The 21,927-nt window shown below is 38.2% G+C and overlaps 1 protein-coding gene across 1 annotated transcript in view; it reads left to right on the top strand.

The window, feature by feature from the left end:
- Window positions 1–17,172, top strand: part of LRIG3 (leucine rich repeats and immunoglobulin like domains 3) — a 47,358-nt gene extending 30,186 nt beyond the window's left edge. Inside the window, exons 8-19 of the mRNA XM_012777156.2 lie at window positions 42–185; window positions 1,090–1,170; window positions 2,079–2,150; window positions 4,297–4,368; window positions 4,857–5,020; window positions 6,991–7,311; window positions 8,456–8,737; window positions 9,732–10,184; window positions 10,975–11,133; window positions 12,771–12,914; window positions 13,221–13,496; window positions 14,941–17,172. Coding sequence (XP_012632610.1) covers window positions 42–185; window positions 1,090–1,170; window positions 2,079–2,150; window positions 4,297–4,368; window positions 4,857–5,020; window positions 6,991–7,311; window positions 8,456–8,737; window positions 9,732–10,184; window positions 10,975–11,133; window positions 12,771–12,914; window positions 13,221–13,496; window positions 14,941–15,188 — 2,416 coding nt within the window. The 3' untranslated portion in view covers window positions 15,189–17,172. The remainder of the gene's footprint in view (window positions 1–41; window positions 186–1,089; window positions 1,171–2,078; window positions 2,151–4,296; window positions 4,369–4,856; window positions 5,021–6,990; window positions 7,312–8,455; window positions 8,738–9,731; window positions 10,185–10,974; window positions 11,134–12,770; window positions 12,915–13,220; window positions 13,497–14,940) is intronic.
- The last annotated feature ends 4,755 nt before the right edge of the window (window positions 17,173–21,927 follow it).

Here is a 21,927-nt window from a genome sequence, read left to right as displayed (position 1 = left end):
AAAACTATCATTCTTTTTTTTAATTCCTTTTTTCTTTACAGGGATCTAACTTTCAACCACTTATCGAGGTTAGATGATTCAAGCTTCCTCGGCCTGAGCTTACTAAATACCCTGTACATTGGGAACAACAGAGTCAGCTACATCGCGGACTGTGCCTTCCGGGGCCTTTCTAGTTTAAAGACTCTGTAAGTTACACATTTTTGCTCTCAGGACAGGAACCTAATTGGTTCCTAAATGTGCCTACTTTTCTCTAAGCAGATCTCCTTTGTTGTCAAGGAAATGTATACAGCCTCCGAAGTAGTGTCTTAATCTTTCCCAGATCAGTTTGATTAAAATGGATCCATTTCATCCATGTGTGTTTCGTAAAGGGATTAGAAAGGACAGCGATCAGATTGTTTTGGTGATTACAATTAGCCTTCGTAGGATCTCCAGGAAATTGGTAACTGCGTTAAGAGGGAAACCAGTTTAAATCCGCTAGTTTTTTTCCTTTACAAAATACAGATTAAGAATTATTCTGAGAAGAAAGATATACAAAGGACAAGCAAGGAAGATACTTGTTTATCATGCCAGTTATATCCACAACCTGATCTCTGTCCGAAGAGAAAGTTGAATTAACTGACCTTTGAAAAATCTCTCAAATGTTAATTTAATGTTGTGCAATGAGCTTTTGGTTTTTGCTCTGTCAGAAACTTCTGCTCCGTTCACTATTGGAAGCATTACATAATTGAAAGACATGCTTGTATGCTTTGGCATGCTGCTGCTTGTGTGGTTGCAGCAGTGGTTTTAAAGTTTAATATATTTTTCATACTTTTCAAGTCTTTCAGAATTTAGTCATCTTGATAGAAGAATTAATAGAGCCAGAGTCAGCTGTCCTGATTTTGGGCAAAAACTTAAAATGATGTTGAGGGAGGCGGGCAGGGTGTAAGAGGTATGCTGAAGAGAGAAGCTTTCCGTTACTTTGGAAGGGGTGGAGATAATATGGAGAAGGATGAGGAATTTGTCACAAATGGTGTGCCGCCCGGATGCGGGTCATCTTAATTTTCTGAGCATTTCTCTAAAGATAAATATGTTGTTTTTTTTTTAAATTAGGGATCTGAAGAACAATGAAATTTCTTGGACTATTGAAGACATGAATGGTGCTTTTTCTGGGCTTGATAAGCTGAGGCGGCTGTGAGTATGATTTGCCTCCTAAACATAGCTAACTCTTAAAAATTTTGTTTTCCTTGGAGTCAGCTCCACAAGTTGACATTGTAAAGAGATGAGAAACAGGTGCTTAGTCTGGTTGCTACCCTTTGTCCTTTTCCCAGACGAGTGCTGTTATACAGGAGGTACATTAATTAGCTTTCCTTCCCTGTATGTAAGCTTTTTAATCAACACTTTAATTTGTGTAACTTATTTTAATATCTAGGTAAGAATTTTTAACTATTCTGAGTGCTTAGACTTTGGGGATTATCATCTGTAAAAAGGCAGTGCACTTACCTACCAACTTCAACATTTTTAAATCTTCAATGATGCACACTCCTCACAGGAACTTTTAAATGAAGTGATCCAGTGTCCATCAGCAATATCGCAGTAGGCTCCAAGTGGTACAGGATGAAAATACAGTTAGCCATAAAATGGTCTTGCAGGTGGCCAAATCACGTGTTTTAAGCCAGCAGCTTCCAAATTGAGTTCCATATAGCCGCAGACTCCTATGGGTGATGAAGGTATCCACAGAGGAGAAGGAGAAAACCTCCCCCTATTATCTGCTCTATTTATTAGCGTTCTGAGACAATTTGAGATAAAGTTTCTGCCTATTCCTAAAAGGACTGTGAAAAAAAAAACCATGTTTTGATTTAATCAGCAGAGTGACTTATTGAGTACCTATTTTTGTTGGGCTCTTTGTTGAATGCTTTGCAAAAACCATTTTAAACTATGTTATTGAAATAGATGGTGTGGATACATTTTTATGGGGTATATTATTTAATTGAAGAAAATAGAATTGTTCACAAATGATTTAAAAAGCAATTTTGATTATGAGAGTTCCACCCCCAAAATGGCTTTTTAAATGAACTTTTCTAACATAATTTTTTTTCCAGAATACTCCAGGGAAACCGGATACGATCTATTACCAAAAAAGCCTTCACTGGTTTGGATGCATTAGAACATCTGTGAGTAGCTAAAATTTAGTTACCCTAAAGGCAATAAAAGATGGTTATTTATGTGTCATGAAAGATAAACTAGAATGTAATTTTGTTGGCATCCTCCCAGTACCATAAAATATATTTACACATCTCCTTATCATCTATCTCTCCATCTCTTTCTGATCCTGTCTGCCTATCTACCTATTTACCTGTCTATATGGAAGTATACAGGTATATATTTTCCTTTGTGTTTAAGGACATTACTATATTTCATTAATGGGCTTTTATTTGTTTTTCTCAAGTAGTGATATATTAAAAAAGACACACACAAATTGTGCACCCACTACATGTTGAGCATTATGCCACATATTTATATATATTGTCTCATTTAATCCTTACAAGAATACAATGCAGTAGCTATTAGTATCTTTAAGTTACGCAGAGGTCCTTAGAGTTAATTGATTCCATTGAACAGTTAAGAAGATGACTTGGATTTTAAAGATCAAAAGAGACAATTTCCCTCAATGCTGATGAGTGACTGACTTAAGGAGGGTTTTAATATCACTTTGAGAATTTTCGTTAGTTTTTTATTGCTGTTGTTTAATTATAACATGTATCATCCATCCCCTCCATTGTTCTCTTTCTTATTTTCTTTTGTTACCCATCAGTTAGCAACTGGCAGAAGCAGGACTCAAACCAGAGCTGCTTCTTCCTTCACTGTGTCCCTGCATCACACTAGGTGGTCTCTGTCCCCATTCTTAGTAACTCCTGGCACATATTTCTGAAATGACAGGATCTCAGCCACTAGGAACTTTCAGCTACTAGGAGAGGAAAACTAGGTAACCTTGATAGGTGTCAGAACCTGTGTGGGCACCATGTTTAAACTTATTTACCCAACCAGCTGCTAAGCACTTGTACAAAGTAATAATATACTATGTCTACTCTATTAAAGAATGCTCGTAGCTACAAGTTTTACTGTCTGTTAACTTGGACATAAGTTGCAATTTAAAATATACATTTGGTTTGTGTTCTCATTTGTGCTATAGATCAAGGGTCAGGTTTTAGCTGTTACCTGTAAACCACCCTGTCATCTTCTGACTGCACCGGTTTGAGGAAGATATGGATTGCTAACCATACTAACAGTGCAGCAGTTCACATTGTACTAGGATGATTGTGCAAAGCTGAGTTTTGGAAGGGTGGACCAGTGTTGCTGTACTTACTGAAACACATTATTTTCAAAGGAATACTAGCCAAAGGGGTTTGTCATCTGGCCCATTCCATTTCTGGGAAAGTGGAATTACTGGATCAGTAGAGTATTAATCTCTGCTTCAGTTTCCTTAAACCTCCCTTGACTCTCCCAGCTTTCTCTCTACCTATGTCTGGTCTTTCTTTTCCTGCCACTTCTCTCAATATTGCCTTTGCATACACTGACCCCTGTAAAGGAAGACAGAGCAGTCATCATTGTGATGAATACTTGAATTCTAACTGCTTATATCTGCTAGTTAACAAGAAAAGCAGCCCAGAATATTCTCCCAATTTGTAAATGTCCAGCCTGAAGTGTTTGTTTTAACAAGTACATCTTGTCTGAACATCTTCCTGCCTTTCTGTTCATGAGTCGTGTGTGGCAGATGTGGACTAATGGTTAAAAAGCATAGGTTTTGGAATTGGAAATGATTGTTTCAAGTCTTACCTTCCACTTTCGTGCTGAGCTAACTAGTAATTTTCTCTTGGGTTGCTGCAGAAATAAAAGCAGTAATACATGTAAATCACTTCACTGAATAGGAAGTATTGTATAAATGATGTTTTTAAAAAGCACAAATAATGAGGAATTTTGTATATTTAAACGTTACAAATAGTTGCTAATTTGAATAAGGAGAAACACAATAAAATAATATAGCAGCATAGTAACAGAACCTGTCTCTGAGACAGATACTCTCGTTCTTTAGCCCAAGCTCTGTAGTGGATTCTGTCGGAGTTGCCCCATTCATTATTTCAGCACACAGAGTTTTAGTGACTAACTCACCAGAAGTTTTGGTGACTTTTCGGTGAGTTTAGTTTTGGTGACTAACTCACCCAAACCAGAGTTTGGGTGGGCACTGTGGATCCAGACTTGGCCTGGAAGCACTAAATGACCATAGTTTGCTCTGATGCATTTGATTTGATTGTTTTTCAGAGACCTGAGTGACAACGCAATCATGTCTTTACAAGGCAATGCATTTTCACAAATGAAGAAACTTCAACAATTGTAAGCTTTTCTTTTTCTGCCAAGAATTTCAAATAAAACATAGAGGGGAAAACTGTCATATGTATCATCCTAGATTATGTGTCTATGAAAAGTGTCTTGCACATTCTTAACATGACTTAATTTTTATACCAGAAAACAAAAGGAGTTGGTTAGTTGTTTCCTTTGTTGAAATGAGGTTTTTCTTTCTGTCTTGAATTTGCAACTTAATTTTGTGGGACCAAATACAGTACAGTGCCTAAATATAGTAGCCGTTTTTTAGTTGTAAGGTATTTTTGATGTATCAACACTTCTGTCTCAGTGGAACAATAAGAACACCAACAAAAAAAATCATTTCTTGCATTTTAAGATGGACTATAGAATATTTGTTACATAGGATATGTGTATTTAATTTCCAAATTGATTGCCTTATTACTATTTACTTGAGTTTAGTTTACTTGTAGAAATCTGCATTTCATACAGAACAAATTGAATGTAATTACTTTCCTCAGGCATTTAAATACATCAAGTCTTTTGTGTGATTGCCAACTAAAATGGCTCCCGCAGTGGGTGGCAGAAAACAACTTTCAGACCTTTGTAAATGCCAGTTGTGCCCATCCTCAATTGCTAAAAGGAAGAAGTATCTTTGCTGTTAGCCCAGATGGCTTTGTGTGTGGTAAGTATACGTACTGCTCTTGCCTTTTATTCATCCTTATTTCCCTCCCATTTATCCAAATAATGGTCTTGAATATATTTGTGTTCTTTTACATAAAGCTTTCATTTCTGCTGAGGTTGACAAAAAATGGATCTATAGTTTGCTGATTGTTTTAATTTTACAGATGGGAAAGAGAGTTTTCTAAAATTTGCTTCATCTTTGTTTTGGCATCAGGGTGGTTTGGTGGAAAGAGAATGAAATTGGATCTTGGGAGAACTGAAGGATCATCCCAGACCTTCCATTTAAGTTAAATTCCCTACTTAACTGTGCATGAAACAGGGACTGTGTTATCTGCTCTTCTGAGCACTGGGGCTCACATGAAAGAGAAAATCATTAACTAATGATCTATGGGTTCCGTAAAAATTAACTATCAGTGGGTAAAGCATTACAGGTAATAAGACATTTGAATTTATCATGAATAATTTTAAGGTCCATTGTTTTAGCATCCAAGAATCTCGGCATTAGAAGTCCACTTACCTAAAGTTCACATAGCTAGTTAGTAGCAGATCTTGATTTTAAAAAAGAAAAACTTTCCATCTCTAGTGCAGTTTTCTGTCTGCTGCACTGCTGTTGCTATTAGCTGCTATGGAAGCCTTCATAATAAATGTGTGTATAAAATATAAAACCAAAATTTGCTTATATTTAAGTATGTGTTCAGATATTAAGAACCATATTTTACATGGGCATTTGAAATTTTACTTAAAATCGCCTTGTCTACAGTATATTTTTTTAGATTGCAGCATTAAACAGAGCCAACAGTTTTTGGAAATAAAACCTCTGATGTAGTTTTTGGATGTGAATGAGCTTTTGGCATTCATCTGTAAGGGCCTGTGCTGTTCCTTTCCCATGGTTCTTGTTTCACAGTTCTCTAGTCCTAAGATACAAACTCCCGATTACTGTGAGACATATGCATATAGTATCCATAGTTTTTTTTTCACTCGCTTTATTATGGATATGAACATTGATTGATCAGATGAGAATTTTAGAATAATACAGAAGAAGAAACCACCTTGATTACAGCATGCAGGCATGGCATTGAAATATAGCAGCGTTGGTGTTATCAGAGCACCCCCCTACACCCTATTCTTACATGTAAAAGTTATTTTTTCAGAGTACCCAAACAATACACTTTGATAGATCCAAGATGTTTCTTTCTGAGTTTAGACCATCTCTGAGAAACTTAAGTTCAAAAAGGTAACTTTTCCAAAAAGTAACAGAGAACTAAAAATAACTGTTTAGAATGAAAGAGTTGCTTAGCAGTAATTATAATGTAGTCTTGACAGCGTAGCACAGAGGCATGATTGATTGGCTGCTCGAAACTCGAGGCCGAAGCCAGCGTCTTAGAGATAGTTTCGGAGATGCTTTTTCTTTTGCTACAGGATTTTTCTTTTTTTGGCTCTGCTTGAATTACAGCTTTTTAACATTGATTGTGTTTTTGGTAAATGGGGTGTTAATTGTCTTCTTTAGTGATATTGATTAATCACAATTGGTGTTTGATTTCTTACTTTTGCTGTTTCTTATTTATGGAGAACATGGGGACAATCATAGCTCCTGATAGTAGCATTTAAAGATGATGATGATCCATGAGCCTGGAAGTTTTTTAACTGCTGTCATCTTATATTTATACAAAGCGCAAGGGGTCTGGAATAAACTATGCCTTTTCTGATAGTTCCAAAATATAACAGTCTCCTCTCAGATAATAATGATTGATAAGTAGGTCTCTGTATCTATTTGAAATGTAAGAGTTACTTTCTAAATACTCTCCCAAGGTATCATTTCAACACTGGGACTACTGGTATTTCTGTAAAGCACACAGAAAGGATAAAGCCTAAGCATTTATTTGCTTTGCATTTCTTGGTGTTCAAATTTGAGCAGCATTTGTACTCTTGAGCCTTAACATGGTTTTGTTTCCTCCTTTCCATTTTGAACAGATGATTTTCCCAAACCCCAGATCACGGTTCAGCCAGAAACACAGTCGGCAATAAAAGGCTCCAATTTGAGTTTCATCTGCTCAGCTGCCAGCAGCAGTGACTCCCCAATGACTTTTGCTTGGAAAAAAGACAATGAACTACTCCATGATGCTGAAATGGAAAATTATGCACACCTCCGGGCCCAAGGTGGCGAGGTGATGGAGTACACCACCATTCTTCGACTGCGCAACGTGGAATTTGCCAGTGAAGGGAAATATCAGTGTGTCATCTCCAATCACTTCGGCTCATCCTATTCTGTCAAAGCCAAGCTTACAGTAAATAGTATGTGATCTGACTTTTCCTTTAGCATTTAAAGACAACTTTTAAAAACAGAAAGCACCTGGCTTCCTCTCCCTCTCGTTCTTAACCCCGTCCTTTCCTGACAGTTTCCCTCCTGACTCTTCCTGTTCCTGCTTCTCCGCAAAATTCAGATTCTTAATTATTTGTGTCTAAGCCAGCATTTATTGTATTGATCACACTGTACTCAGTGTGATAGGTAACACAGACATGAACCAGACAGGTTTTGCTCTTTGGGAGCTCACCATGTATTATGCTGATGTGGGAGGCCACAAAGTATAGAGTTAAATGTACACTGCCTGTAATTCAGAGATCTGGGTGTGAGTCCTTCCACTCTTGCTTCTGGCTGTATGACTCTCAACAGGTTACTGAGTGTCTCTCTGCCTCCGCTTCTCCATCTTACAATTAGAGATAAAGGGACCTACCTCATATGGAGGTATTATCATTAAATAAAATAGTGTATGTAAAGGACTTATCAAAATGCCTGGAATACAGGTAGTGCTCAGTAAATGCAGTCCATGTTAGCTGCTATTAATAACAGTATATCACTGTTTGCCTTGTGTGAAAGGCATACAATTCACTGTAGGATACTCACCACTTTGTCCTTTAACTATTTGTATCTGCCATGGGAGAATATTTTGAATATGATTTATTAATGCAATCACTTCACAAATAATTTCTGAGGCCTGGCACATAGAACAGTTTTGAGTTTAAATTGTAGGAGAAAACACATGTCTTAAAGTCATGTTAGAGCCACGAGTAGGGAGTTTAAAAAACATGGATGAAGTGAGTGGTCAGGGTACAAAGAGATTAATTGATATGCCCAGGATCTCACAGTTCATTATTGGGGAAACTAAAAGGTGGCCAGAAAACAGCAAAGAGCTTCAGTCTAAGGATCGGATTACCTGTGTTTCATCTTGATTCCATCATTTCAGTATCTGTGTAACCTTGAGCAAGTTTTTTAATCTTTCCATCTCAACTTTAGTTCCCTTGTCTTTAAATTGGAAATAACCCCTGCCTTATCTATGTTAGGGACATTTGTAAGTATCAAATGAAAAAGTAAAAGGGAAGGCAAGTGAACCTCTAAAACGCCATAGTGCTAATGCCCATGCTGTTTTTCTGGTTTCAGTGCTTCCCTCGTTCACCAAGACCCCCATGGACCTCACCATCCGTGCCGGGGCCATGGCGCGCTTGGAGTGTGCTGCAGTGGGACACCCAGCCCCGCAGATCGCATGGCAGAAGGATGGGGGCACGGACTTCCCAGCTGCACGGGAGAGACGCATGCATGTGATGCCCGAGGACGACGTGTTCTTCATCGTGGACGTGAAGATAGAGGACATCGGGGTATATAGCTGCACAGCTCAAAACAGTGCAGGAAGTATTTCTGCGAATGCTACTCTGACTGTCCTAGGTAGGTGAATTTTTTAAGATTCTGTGGTATCAATCAGTCTTGAAGATACTAGCTCACCCAAGCGCCCTAAGTGCCAAAAGTTGTGAGCATGAGAGATGAAGATCCGTAGCACACTAGGGCACTGCCTTTTCCTAAAAAGAACAAATGGCTTCTTAGAAGCTTTGAAGTCGGCGAGTGCCTTCCATCCTCAAGTCCGTGTCGGGTGAGATGAATCCGCCCCTGCATTCCGAGGAGAGGGGATGAGTAAAAGCTTTGATGCTTTCCCTTTTTGAAGGGATCACCCTCCTATGCTCTATGTGCAGTCTCTACAAATAGTCTTAGCAGTATAAAGAACATGCAAGAAAATAAATGTAGCAACACATTGGGAAGGACCTACTCTATTTTCTCAGACTACCATGCCATTCTGGAAGTCAGAGTTCTTTCTTCATCTTTTACATAAACAAATGCTTGTTAAAAATTTGAGCATGTTTACCATTCATGTATCTTGGAAAGAGTTAAGCTAACCTATTAAGATACCAAATAATACAAATAAATTGTTGTCAGAATTTAGTATAGGCCTAGGCATCTGGCCCTATAAAGTTTTATTTTAAGAACTTAGGCATTCTGAATTTTTTATCCATCAACATATCTATGTCTGAAATTATTTTTATACTTTCTATTTTTTAAAAAAAAGGTTTCATTTGCCCACTCCCCCACCCACCGCTAATTTTCTAATGTTGGCAAGAGTGAGGGAGGTTGAGATAAAAAAAAAACAATAAATATTATCCTTAACTGGTATTATGAGTAAATGACAGCAGAATAATGAAATCCAATGTTGTATATGAAATATACTGAAACCCAAATGTTATATATGTTTAGGCTCTTGAAAACATGTCTAAGAAGTTGTGGGAGAACAAAATTTTAGGTTTCAATATGAACAAATTCAAGTGCTGGGTCCTATGTTATGGAAACCGAATTTCATCTAGGAAATTAAGAGCATAACTTGTCATTTCAGAAACGCCATCGTTTTTGCGGCCTCTGTTAGACCGAACCGTAACCAAGGGAGAAACGGCCGTCCTGCAGTGCATTGCTGGTGGCAGCCCTCCCCCCAGACTGAACTGGACCAAAGATGACAGCCCTTTGGTGGTAACGGAAAGGCACTTTTTTGCAGCGGGCAACCAGCTGCTCATTATCGTGGACTCAGATGTCAGTGACGCTGGGAAATACACGTGTGAGATGTCTAACACCCTTGGCACTGAGAGAGGGAACGTGCGCCTCAGTGTGATCCCCACTCCTACCTGCGACTCCCCTCAGATGACTGCCCCATCGTTAGACGATGACGGCTGGGCCACTGTGGGTGTCGTGATCATAGCCGTGGTCTGCTGTGTGGTGGGCACGTCGCTCGTGTGGGTGGTCATCATATACCACACACGGCGGAGGAATGAAGATTGCAGCATTACCAACACAGGTGTGTAAACAGGAGCTTGGCACAGGCTGAGGCAGTCATGTGTAGTTGTGGTTCTGCAAATACTTCCAGAATGTGTGTCTTGCAGTCTGAATCCGTCTCTGAAGTGTGACTCATTTGTTGCAAGCTACAGAAATATGGTTAGCTAAAAACAACACTCTGGCCCCAAATAAAGGTGATGTTTAAAGATTAGTAGTTAATACTTGTTAAAACCTCATGAGAATATCCTGTTGGCTGTGAGGTAAAGTCCAAATCACAGAGTAAAATGGCCTGACTCCCTCACAAGCTAGTGATGGAGAACCAGGAACAGCCCTCAGTGCGAGGTTTACTGTCCACAGTAGTCGTGTGTTTTGTCGTGTGTGCGTATGTGTGTATGCAGCTTGGTTTTGTTATTAGTGCGAGGGGAGTTGTGACTTGTTTAATATGTGCAAAGGCAGATATCGATTAATGATATTAAACAAGGAATATGGCAGGATTCACACGTAATTCAGGAACTTAGATACTGTCTCATGAAAATGCTTAAGTTTTTATCTTTCTAAACATTTGTTGTTTTTGTAATTTGGGAGGTGCATCCAGCAGCTGATAAAGTAGAAAGTCTACCTAATGCTTCCCAGAGTGGCAAAGCCATCATTTACCTTTCCTGAATGCTATACAATCAAGATGGTTTTGCCAGAGTGGATCTCCCTTGATTTGATTTATACAGAAATCGAAATAGTCTGTCCTGTTCATCTGGGAAGCCTGTGGGACAATTACGATCATTCTTGGACAGTGGAATGCTGTTGTTTTATTACAGATGAGACCAACTTGCCAGCAGATATCCCGAGTTATTTGTCCTCTCAGGGGACGTTAGCTGACAGACAGGATGGGTACGTCTCCTCAGAAAGTGGAAGCCACCACCAGTTCATCACATCTTCAGGTGGTGGATTTTTCTTACCCCAACACGACAATAGTGGTAAGTGTTTAAAATGTATATGGGCTGTGGTTGTTTTGTAATCGTATGGTGGAAGGCTCCTCAGATATAATATTTTCATAAGAAATCAACTGATATTTAGGACTTGGTTCAAGGTCACTAACAAAGCTGAAATTGTATAGTTCTGTACTCTTCTCTTAAATACTAGAAAAAAAAATCTTTGTTTTTGACACTAAAAGACATATAGGTTAAGTCATATTTAATTCTTCCATGCTATGTAATATTTCCATTACATCATAAATGTTCTTTGGCCCTAAATGTTTTCCTTCCTTAAAAGACATTCACTGGTTTCATGCATGGTTTTCAAAGTCACACAGTTTATGTCATTCTGTTAGAGAAGTCTGCCTTTGACCCTTGCTTTAAATGCTACATGGTTTTGAGCACAGTAGTGGAAGCAGCATAATACAGGAGTGCAGGCCTGGCTTAAAATCCACTTCTGCCACTCACTCCTGTACCATTGGGCAGCTAGCAGTACTTCCCGATTATGTGGTTATACAAGTGAAATGGAAGTGGAAAACTACATGGTGCTTGGCTCATGTAAAGGGCATAGGAAGGGGGAGCCATCAATGTTATTTTCAAACATTTTCCCATCTTTTCCCATAAGCTTTTATTGACTATTTTCTCTGTGCCAGACATTGTAGTTGGGAGGGCAGTATATTTTCAATTTCACAGTTTAGTCTGTGGGTGAGATAAACAATTGAAAACACAATTACAAAGTGCTAGACAAGTCAGTCATGGAGGGTGTAGACCTTAGAAGACCTGAACGTAAAAGTGAGTATTTTGGTTAGACCCATTTGGTAGCAAAGCACAGAGACTCAAGTTTGTTCAAAAATAATGAGATTAATGGGAAAGACACTTCTGAAAACCTAAAGGGACAGAACTGGAACATAGTAGTGCCAAGCCACCCAGGTGCTAGAGCTAGAGAGGGGTCTGTTCCCAGAGCCGCGCCGGAGGCTGCCGGCATAACCGTGTCACCTTCTGCATATCTATTTCTCTCTCAGAACACCCCACCATGCCCTGACTGCCCAGTTTCTATTTCGCCGGCACGTGGCCCATCATGACATCTCTAACCCTGACAGTATTGCTTATTTTTCAACTGCTATGTCCACTACCAACTGGCATAACATTTCTGGGTTGTTTCATTCAAAAACCCACTAGATGATTTTTTTTGGCTAAGCTCATCTTTGAACTGGGCACTGAGAGGCCATTGGTCAAGTGTCAATCCCTGGTTCTGGTCATCTGTGACCTTTTGTAGGAAGGGGGCAGTGCTGATGGTGTGCAGTTCAAATCATGGGTGCTTTGGCTGTAGGATACACACACAGATAAGCTTCCATCAGAGACTGAGTGAGACCAGCAACAAGGTCAGCACACCCAACACAGTGGTTAATCGAGTCCTCTTTTAGTGACCTATTACAAATATACTCAATTAGTAATCCATAGGCTTCAATAAATTTTTTTAAAACTTACTATAAATTTTTGCAGTTTTCTGTATGATGTTCTAGCCAAATATTCATCTGTAAAATTTTTTTCCATTCTATATGGAAAATACCAAAATTGGAGAGAATGTTGAATGGCACTTGAATAGAATTGGTTCAATGACTGAGATTTCTGTTTTAAAGGGACCTGCCATATTGACAACAGCAGTGAAGCAGATGTGGAAGCTGTCACGGATCTGTTCCTTTGCCCCTTCCTGGGATCCTCAGGCCCTGTGTATTTGAAGGGGAACGTGTATGGCTCAGATCCTTTTGAAGCCTATCATACAGGTGTGTGGTTTTCTTGCCTGAGTATTGGTCTGTTTCCTAGAGCAGTGGTCCCCAACCTTTTTGGCACCAGGGACTGGTTTCATGGAAGACAGTTGTTCCATGGACCAAGGGGTAGGGGGTTGGGATGTCGTAGGTGGAGGGGAGGTGATACAGAGCTGGGGCGGTGATACGTGGCCCGTTTCCTAAAAGTCCATGGGCTGGCACTGGGCCAATGCCCGGGGATTGGGGACTAGGATTGTAGTCCTAGAGAGACCTCTAAAAGTGCTGAGTGTTATCTTCTTCTGATATTGTCCTCAAATTAAAAAGGTTGCAGTCCTGATCCAAGAACAGCTTTAATGGAGCACTACGAGCCCAGTTGCGTAAAGAAAAAGGAGTGCTACCCGTGTTCTCATCCGTCAGAAGACTCCTGCGAACGGGGCTTGAATAGCACAGGGTGGCCTTTGCATGTGAGGAAGCTGCTGGGCACAAGTTACTCTCAAAATGAAGGACCTGGAATGAAAAATGTGTGTCTGAACAAGTCCTCTTTGGATTTTAGTACAAGTCCAGAGCCAGCATCGATTACGTCCAGTAATTCTTTCATGGGTAAGTTTATGAAATTGCCAGGTACCTTGTCTTAGGACCCATTCTGCACGTTGCATGCTGAGGGAAGTGGTGTGAGCCTTGAAAGTCGCCCTGGGGAAGTGTGCGTGCTTTAGTGATGCTGCTGTGACTCGTGAGCACAGTGTTTCTAAAAGCAAAGTCAGAGGTGGGGATTTTACTTGATGATGTGTTTAATCTATAACTAAGCCTTAGGAGCTTTCTGGGTAGCACTGTGTGTGGCATCGACTGTGAGATGAGAGTTTGGGGAGTGACTTAGGAGCTCAGCTTGTCAGCCATGTGGAAAAAGTGGTTTTGGGCTCCCACAGTCTTTGGGGTGGAGTTGTGTGCTCTGCATAATTGTGGTTTGGTATGTCTAGTGGCTTCTAACTGAACCCGCAGCAGAAGGGTGGAAAACAGCACCCTACCTAGCAACCGCTGCTAGTCAGACAAGCTGGACTACCTTTGGCAAAGGAAACCATTGGAGCCTAAAGCTCACGTTGGTGGTGGTAGATGCTGGCTGGCACCAAGATCAGAGTGTAGATTATTTGGTCTAGTGCATGGGGACAATGGGACAGAAGAACTGAGATCATCCTTTGTACTGAATGGAGAGAAACAGAAAAATAAGCCACAACTTCCCTTGTGTAAAAAAAAAAAAATAAAAAAAAAGTAGAATCTTAAAATATTTTATCCAGCTTTTAAGAAATTTTATGTTCTTTCACAGTATAATTATTTATATTCCTTTTTGAAAGGAATGAAAGTAATATATTTTGTATGACTGAGGCATGCATTTGAGTTAATTGAATAATATTTTGCTACAGTTAATGAAGAAAGGGCAAGATACAGGATTATTTTGGAAGAAACTTTTTTATATTCAGGCACAATTAACTTGTATGTTATTATTCAACATGCCCTTCACAGAGAATCGTGTGCTCTCAAGTACCAAAACAGGGATTTGGGGGAACTTATATTGGGGTACTTCAGAAACTTCATTGCACCGTGGCTAATATTATTCTAGGTCAGGCATCCTCAAACTACGGCCCGTGGGCCACATGCTGCCCGCCTAGGACATTTATCTGGCCCACTGGGTGTTTTTGCCGCCACTGCCTGTCCTGCTTAGCAGCCGACTAGTCCCCGGCCCACAGTGCGCACTCTCCTACAGTCTGAGGGACAGTGAACTGGCCCCCTATTTAAAAAGTTTGAGGACTCCTGCTCTAGGTCATGAGAAGTGATAAAGAATGAATGCATTCCTTCAGTGTATGTAAATAAGAAGGAATACAAATGTCTTTTGCTCCATTCTGTAAGTAATCTATACAGATATACATACACCTGCATACCATCACGTGTTATGCATGGTCACAGAATAAGATGCTTCTTTGTTTGAAATGGATTTTGTCGACTTACATGCTTGAAAAAGGACCCATGTGCTCAAGGGGATTCTTTCTTTCAGGTACTTTTGGAAAACCTCTCAGGAGACCTCACCTCGATGCCTATTCAAGCCTGGGACAGCAGCCGTCAGATTGTCAGCCAAGAGCCTTTCACTTGAAAGCTCATTCTTCCCCAGACTTGGACTCTGAGTCAGAGGAAGGTGGAAAAGAAAGGACAGATTTTCAGGAAGAAAATCACATTTGTACCTATAAACAGACATTAGGAAACTACAGGACTCCAAATTTTCAGTCTTTTGACTTGGACACATAGACTGAATGGGACCAAAGAAAAGCTTTAACATACTACCTCAAATGAACTTTTATTTAAAAGAAAGAAAATCCTATGTTTTTAAGTGGAGTTATGTATTTTAAAAGGATAAAATGCCTTATTTATGCAGATGAACCAAAATTACAAAAAGTTATAAAAATTTTATACTGGGAGTAACTTTCATATAAGAATACCTTTTTAAACTACTTTATAACTTTGTTTTATGCAAAAAAGTATCTTATGTAAATTAATGGTATAAATTCATGACTATTTTATGTATTTTTATAATGCCAGATTTCTTTTTATTGAAAATAAGTACTAAAGCCTTTTAAATAATACCTGTCTTGTATCTTTTTTGAATAGAGTTTACTTCATTTTATTTTGCACATTATATTTAATAAAATGCGTCATTTTGATGCCAAGCCCATTTTATACAATAACAATTTTTATTGTTTTCAACACGTTAGGCTTAATGAGTTCACATTATAATGTCTCAAATGGATGAAAATTATATTTAGCCCACTAAAGTATAAGTAGAAATGACCATTCTTCCTACCTGCCAGGATTGTTGTAATACAGATTCAAATCAGGTTGGTGTATGTGAAATCACAACGTAAACAAGAAGGAGCAACAATGATTTGAGACAATGTTCATTATTTCTAACTCTACAAAGATTTTTTATTATAGTCTGGTGTAATATTGTACTGACCATTGTTTCAATCACTGCTCAATCCATGTTTTCTTAACTGTAATGCCTAATGTGATCTAATGCTTATCTAAATAGTTTTGCTTTACCATCTCTTTTATTATATGATTTATTGCATATTTCTATATCTAAAATGGCTATAGCAGAGGTGAATTTTATGTACTGTTCCAGGTTATGGTGGGATGCTGGTATATTTTTTTCTCTTATCTAAGCTAGTCAACATTTAAGAATTAACAAAGTATTTCCTTAATTTGGTCATCACAGCTCTACTTACTAAAATGTATCAAATCTAGGGCCGTGCGCGGTGGCCCACGCCTGTAATCCTAGCACTCTAGGAGGCCGAGGCGGGCAGATTGCTCCAGGTCAGGAGTTCGAAACCAGCCTGAGCAAGAGCGAGACCTGGTCTCTACTATAAATAGAAAGAAATTAATTGGCCAGCTAATATATATAGAAAAAACTAGCCGGGCATGGTGGCGCATGCCTGTAGTCCCAGCTACTCAGGAGGCTGAGGCAGGAGGATTGCTTGAGCCCAGGAGTTTGAGGTTGCTGTGAGCTAGGCTGACACCACGGCACTCTAGCCCAGGCAACAGAGAAAGACGCTGTCTCAAAAATAAATAAATAATAAATAAAATAAAGTCTATCAAATCTAAACACATAAAACTATTTAAAACATTTGTTTTAAACTATTGGGTGACAACTAATTACATGACTGGCAGAAATTACATGATAGAAAAATAAATATGATCGTATTTTCAAAACTAGTTTGAAGTCATTAAATGGAACAAAGAAGTTTAATAATTCAGGTGATAGAACTGTGTTTTCTCTTAGTAATTTCTTGTTTTTATATGTAAAGAAAAACCCTCTTGCTCAAGATAAGGTAAATTGGCATGAAAGGAGTTAATACAGCACATTAAGCTTTAAAATCTAACCATGAAAAGTGTGAAATTATGCCATTGTCATTTCTTTTGAACTAAATTGAAAGCAGCTATTAGAAAAGCAGATTCTTCTCAGAGGTTATGTTGGGGGTAAAGTTTTCTTAGTTTAGAGCTTTGTTGTTTGTGAGCCAAAAGCCTGGAACCCAGATTGCAGTAGATTTTCCTCCAATGTAGATGCCAGAGTCCAAAACAGGAAGTCGTTCCTTCCTCGGACCACCAAGTGACTCAGTACAGAGAAGTAAATTCGTATGTTTTGGCTTGATCATATTGCCAGATTTTCAAGATTTTGTTGTTAATTTGTCTTCCTTAGTGCCAGATGTGTTGCAAACATCGATAGGGATCTTTTCAGTGATTATGAATTTCTTTGAAAGGATTTAATTTTTCCATACTTAAAGGTTTAAATCACTAACACTTGAAATTCAAGAATTAGGTTCACTCTACATCAATAGGATTTTGCCCTATTACTCTGCTATGTGCTGAAACTTGTGGGTTAGATCTTAATTGTCTGAGAATCAGGGGGAACTTGATTTCTCTTTGACTTTTGCAGGTAAAAGAATATGTAAGATTCTGAGACTCCATATTGAATTAACAAAATGAATCTTGTAGGTATTAAAATATCCCAAAATAAAATAGACTCAAGGTAAAAAGCCAAAAGTAGATAAATGTCAAGTCATTTGACTATTTATTAGGAAGAATGCATGCAATTTTCAGTTTAATCTTCCCATGCTTTCTGATATAAGAACAGTTCGTGTATAACATATATTAATAGATGTTCACACAACTTGTTTTTATCTTCATTCCATTATTGACACTAATGATAAGATACTGTGTATGATCCTGTTTTTTAAGATATTGGGGAAGAAATATCCCTTAATGTGGCAACATTTTATAAAAATTAAGTGTCTGTGGAACATGGACAATTTACTTTCACAGCCTTCTTACAGAGGGAGAACCAAAAGTTATTTTTCAGTATAGATCCAATTATCCTATTTTTTGAAGATTGATAGAAAAAAATAAAAGTGGTTTGGTGTTTCTACACACTTGAGGGGCTTTAGCCCTTTCGATTCAATATGACAGGAAATAATTTATAACCAGTATTACAATAGATGTGATACATTGGTATTTTCCAAAGAGAATGAGAACCAAATATGGTTGCAAAATGCCTGCTCTGTCCTTTCTGCTCTTGGAATCTGCAATGATTGGACTTGTGTAATAGGATAATTAAGAAATCACTGTTAAGACATCATTCTATTAACACATTGAATAACACAATGTCCTGCCAAAAAACAAGAGTCTTCAAAGAGAGGTGCAGTTTCTTGATGAATTGAATAATTTTGATACTTCAGAGATATCTAGTTACCAGAATTTATCTTTTCCATGAGGCATTTCTTAATAAGTACTGAAACAGAGGTTGCAGGTTTGAACTAAGATGGCACAGAAATATTTTCATTGGTATTTTAATAGAGAAGAGAGTTTGCCCACATATATTTACTGAATTATCCCAATATTTGGGGCCATTTATGTTTTTTATTTTTTTTTTGGAGAATTCTAATACTGGATAGGATGTCATGATAAAGATGTTTGGTATTAGTATATAATCATGATAAGACGTGAAAGTCTTATAGATTGAAATGTGCATAATTTATCAAGTCTATTCTTACTATTGTAAAAATTGCAAATTTATTGTCCATTCCTACTCTATTTAATATCAAGGATCTGAATTCTGCATCCTGAATTCCATATCCTCTCAAATGATGATTGATATCCATGAACACAAGAAAAGTTTACCAATATTCACATGTAGCTTTTTACTAAAATCACATTTTTTAGGAAGGAACTTTTAAGAATATATTTAAGACAAGCAATTCACAATTTAATTGTAATTAAATTTAGTTATAATTTAATTATTGGATTTGTTCTACAATTAGTTTCTTTTTCATATCACTTTGTTGGATTTCATGGCTGAATTTGGCTTTTATTAACAAATTTAACATTTTTCTTAAATCAGGTTTGAACACAACAGCTAATATCTTTATGAGATTATTTTAGTTGTTTTGGTAATTACTTTGAGATTTCTTCATATGGCTTTATTTGGACCTATCTTCAGCTCAGGGTTGAAATTTGGTAACACTCAGTTGTCAAACATTTTTTCTATACTTAGTTGTATATTTTACTCAGGTCTTGTGAAAATGAGTAAAATAATTCTTGTCCTAATTTTCAATGGAACAGGAAGCAAGTTCATAAATACACATTTATGATCAGTGTGTTAAATCCTATAGCTTAGTAGGCCCCTGTAACTGGCACTAATTTTGTCTCTAAAACGTTTGCTTTCTAAGTAAACTACCCAGAAGTGTTACATGCACCTTACCCAGCATGTCCCAGGCTAAGCTGAATATGTTTTCTCTACCTGCATCCCAGAACGTTCCAGTTCCAGTTCTGGCACTCCCTTTCTTATCTAATCAATAATCACCATTCCTGTTGACTTTACACCTGAATTTTCTCAAGGCTGTTCCTGCCTTCCCTCTAACCCCATTGCCAGAGCTGAAGTTCAGACCCTTATCTGTCTCTTGCAGCATTCTCTTAACTCTTGACATACCCTCTCCTCCCTTGACGTATCCAATTCATTGTCTTCTCTGTTACCTGAATTATTTTTCTGAAGTAGATCTGAATGAGTCACCTCCCTATTTAAAACCTTTGGTAGCCAACTTCAATTTCTAATTATGGTATGTATGACCTGTTGTTCATCCTAGCCAATCTGTCAAGCCACGCCCTCACAAATTCTTTTACTATGCATATTGACCTAATTTTGAGTACCTATGATACTGGCTATATGAAGCCTTTCTAACTTTTTTCTGGAATCTCACCCCTCTCTTTCACCTCCCATGAGAGCACCAAAACTCTTAAGAGATTATTTCCAATGACTATTACTTTGCAAACCGAAGTCTCACTGTGGCCAAGTCATACTGTGACCCACATGAGCCATGATCCCAGAACACAGTGGCTCAGTTGTATAGTGACCCAAGTACATGGTGATCACCATGTATGTATTGACCAAAGCATGCTGGGCACTCTGTGATCCAAGTACATGGAGACAGAGCCCCACAATGACCAAGGCCTACTGGTTCTTGGCACAAATGGGTTATGCAAAAGCTCCTGTGCCAAGAACCAGGATTACAGCAAATGATTGTGCATTATTACCAGAACCTCCCTTTGCTGATTTCTCTAGGCTGCCTCAAATTGGACTTAACCTCAGCCCAAGTGTTTCTAAATAAGTACTACAGATTTATACTTCTAATGCAGGAGGAGTGGGTTCTACATGTAGAAAAGAGCTATTAAAACTAGTTACTATTTTTTTGTAAATGAAGGCTATTAGAAAAGAAAATTTGAAGGGGTTTCTTGTTTTTTCTTTAATCTCCCCTCCCCTCAAGGGAAAAATAAAGCCCACCTTTTAGAGCCAGGTGTTCTTTATAGTTAAATGATAGTTGCAGGGAGAAGCTAAGCTCACTGGACTTTTCACAAATTAATAAAAGTTTATACTAGCTTTGTTAACATCCATAATTTTAAATACACTGCCTAAAAAGAAAAAGAAAAACATGGTGTCTATGTCCAATTCTGTTTTGCAAATCTCTCATGTCTACAGGTAGGTTGGCAATTTGGTAGTCTGAAGTGGGCCTGGGCTCACCTCCACCCTCACCCCACTTCATTCCTACAGATGCTAATATAAATCAATTAGGGGCTGACACAGCAATTGGCTGCCTGACAAATGTTCCATAATAATGCAGCTCAAGAGAATGTGGAATTTCTGAGGTGCTGGCTATAACGCTTTCAATATAGCTGTAAATTCCATGCCATGTCAGCACAGGTGGAACGCTGAGTCGTAAATAAAATGTTTCCCCAATTTCTAAAGAGCTCCCTAGATGATTGACCAAAGCAAGTTGTGATTTAATTCAACCACTTAAACTTTCAGAGAGTAAAAACTAGACCTTCATCAAATTCAGACCAAAAAAGAAAAGAAAAGGCCAAAAAAAGTTGGGGGGGGCCTGGGAGAGGGGAGGAAGTGTATGTAGAGAATGGAGGGAAGGGAGGGAAAGAATACTGGCAGCCAAGTACTATTATAGAATGCGCATGGGCTACCCCAGCTGAAGCCATTAGAGTGCTCATTATTTGGAAAACAGTAAAAGAAAAGACTCTGGCTAGACATGTGCTCAGTTCCATGGGAGTAATTAAAGGAGGCACACCACTTCTCCTTTCTTCATGGAACTCGGCATGTCATGCATGTGGTGACTTAAATTTTCCACTGTATTTTAATGGCTAATGATGGAAGCATTCATGGCTCATGTTGGTCCTAGCAGACCCCTCTTCCATTTTGAGAAGTCTAGTGGACTTACTCCAGTTACCTTATTTGAGTGGGGGAGAAAGGGAGAACTGTAGTTCTCATAAGATTTTTTTCTGAGAATCTCCCTAAGGGTAGGCACTATGCTACTTTCTCTATTATCCATAGCTTTTAACATAACTCTGAGAACATAGTAGGCACACAGATACTACACGGAGGAATGATTGAAATAAAAACTGTGGCCTCAAATATGCACTTCAAGACACATGAGAAAAATAGAGCAATATTAGCGAATTTAGATGAAGACCTAAAATTTGAATATACCCCATGTGACTTTTTTTTAAATAGAGTATCATTACTCTGCCAGATTTGCCTTTAATTCTCTATTGTTTTAGATGTCATTATGTCCAAGTATATTTTGACTATGTATGGAAGGATAAAAACCTCCTAGAAATATAAGTATTGGAACATATTACTATCTGAATTGATGCTAATGCATACTCTTATTTTCAGAGAGATGCCTAAGTAGAGTGAAAGAACTCTTATTGCCAAGATAGTAATTGGTTTTATTTTTATGTTCTTCCATTTCACATTTTATCTAGCCTGTTCACAAAAGTTATGAATATCTATGTATGTGCATAGATGTGTGTTTGTGCAATTCTGAGTATGCTCTTAGTATACTTCTACTAAAGAGACTAAGTATCATAAGTATATCATTAAATTCCTCTCTGATGTAATAGCTATAAAGCTATTACAGAGGAGCTGAAG

The sequence above is a fragment of the Microcebus murinus genome, chromosome 10 (genome assembly GCF_040939455.1).
Source record: "Microcebus murinus isolate Inina chromosome 10, M.murinus_Inina_mat1.0, whole genome shotgun sequence".
Lineage (NCBI taxonomy): Eukaryota > Metazoa > Chordata > Mammalia > Primates > Cheirogaleidae > Microcebus > Microcebus murinus.
The sequence above is the reverse complement of the archived record's forward strand: the minus strand, read 5'-3'. Positions and strand labels throughout refer to the sequence as shown.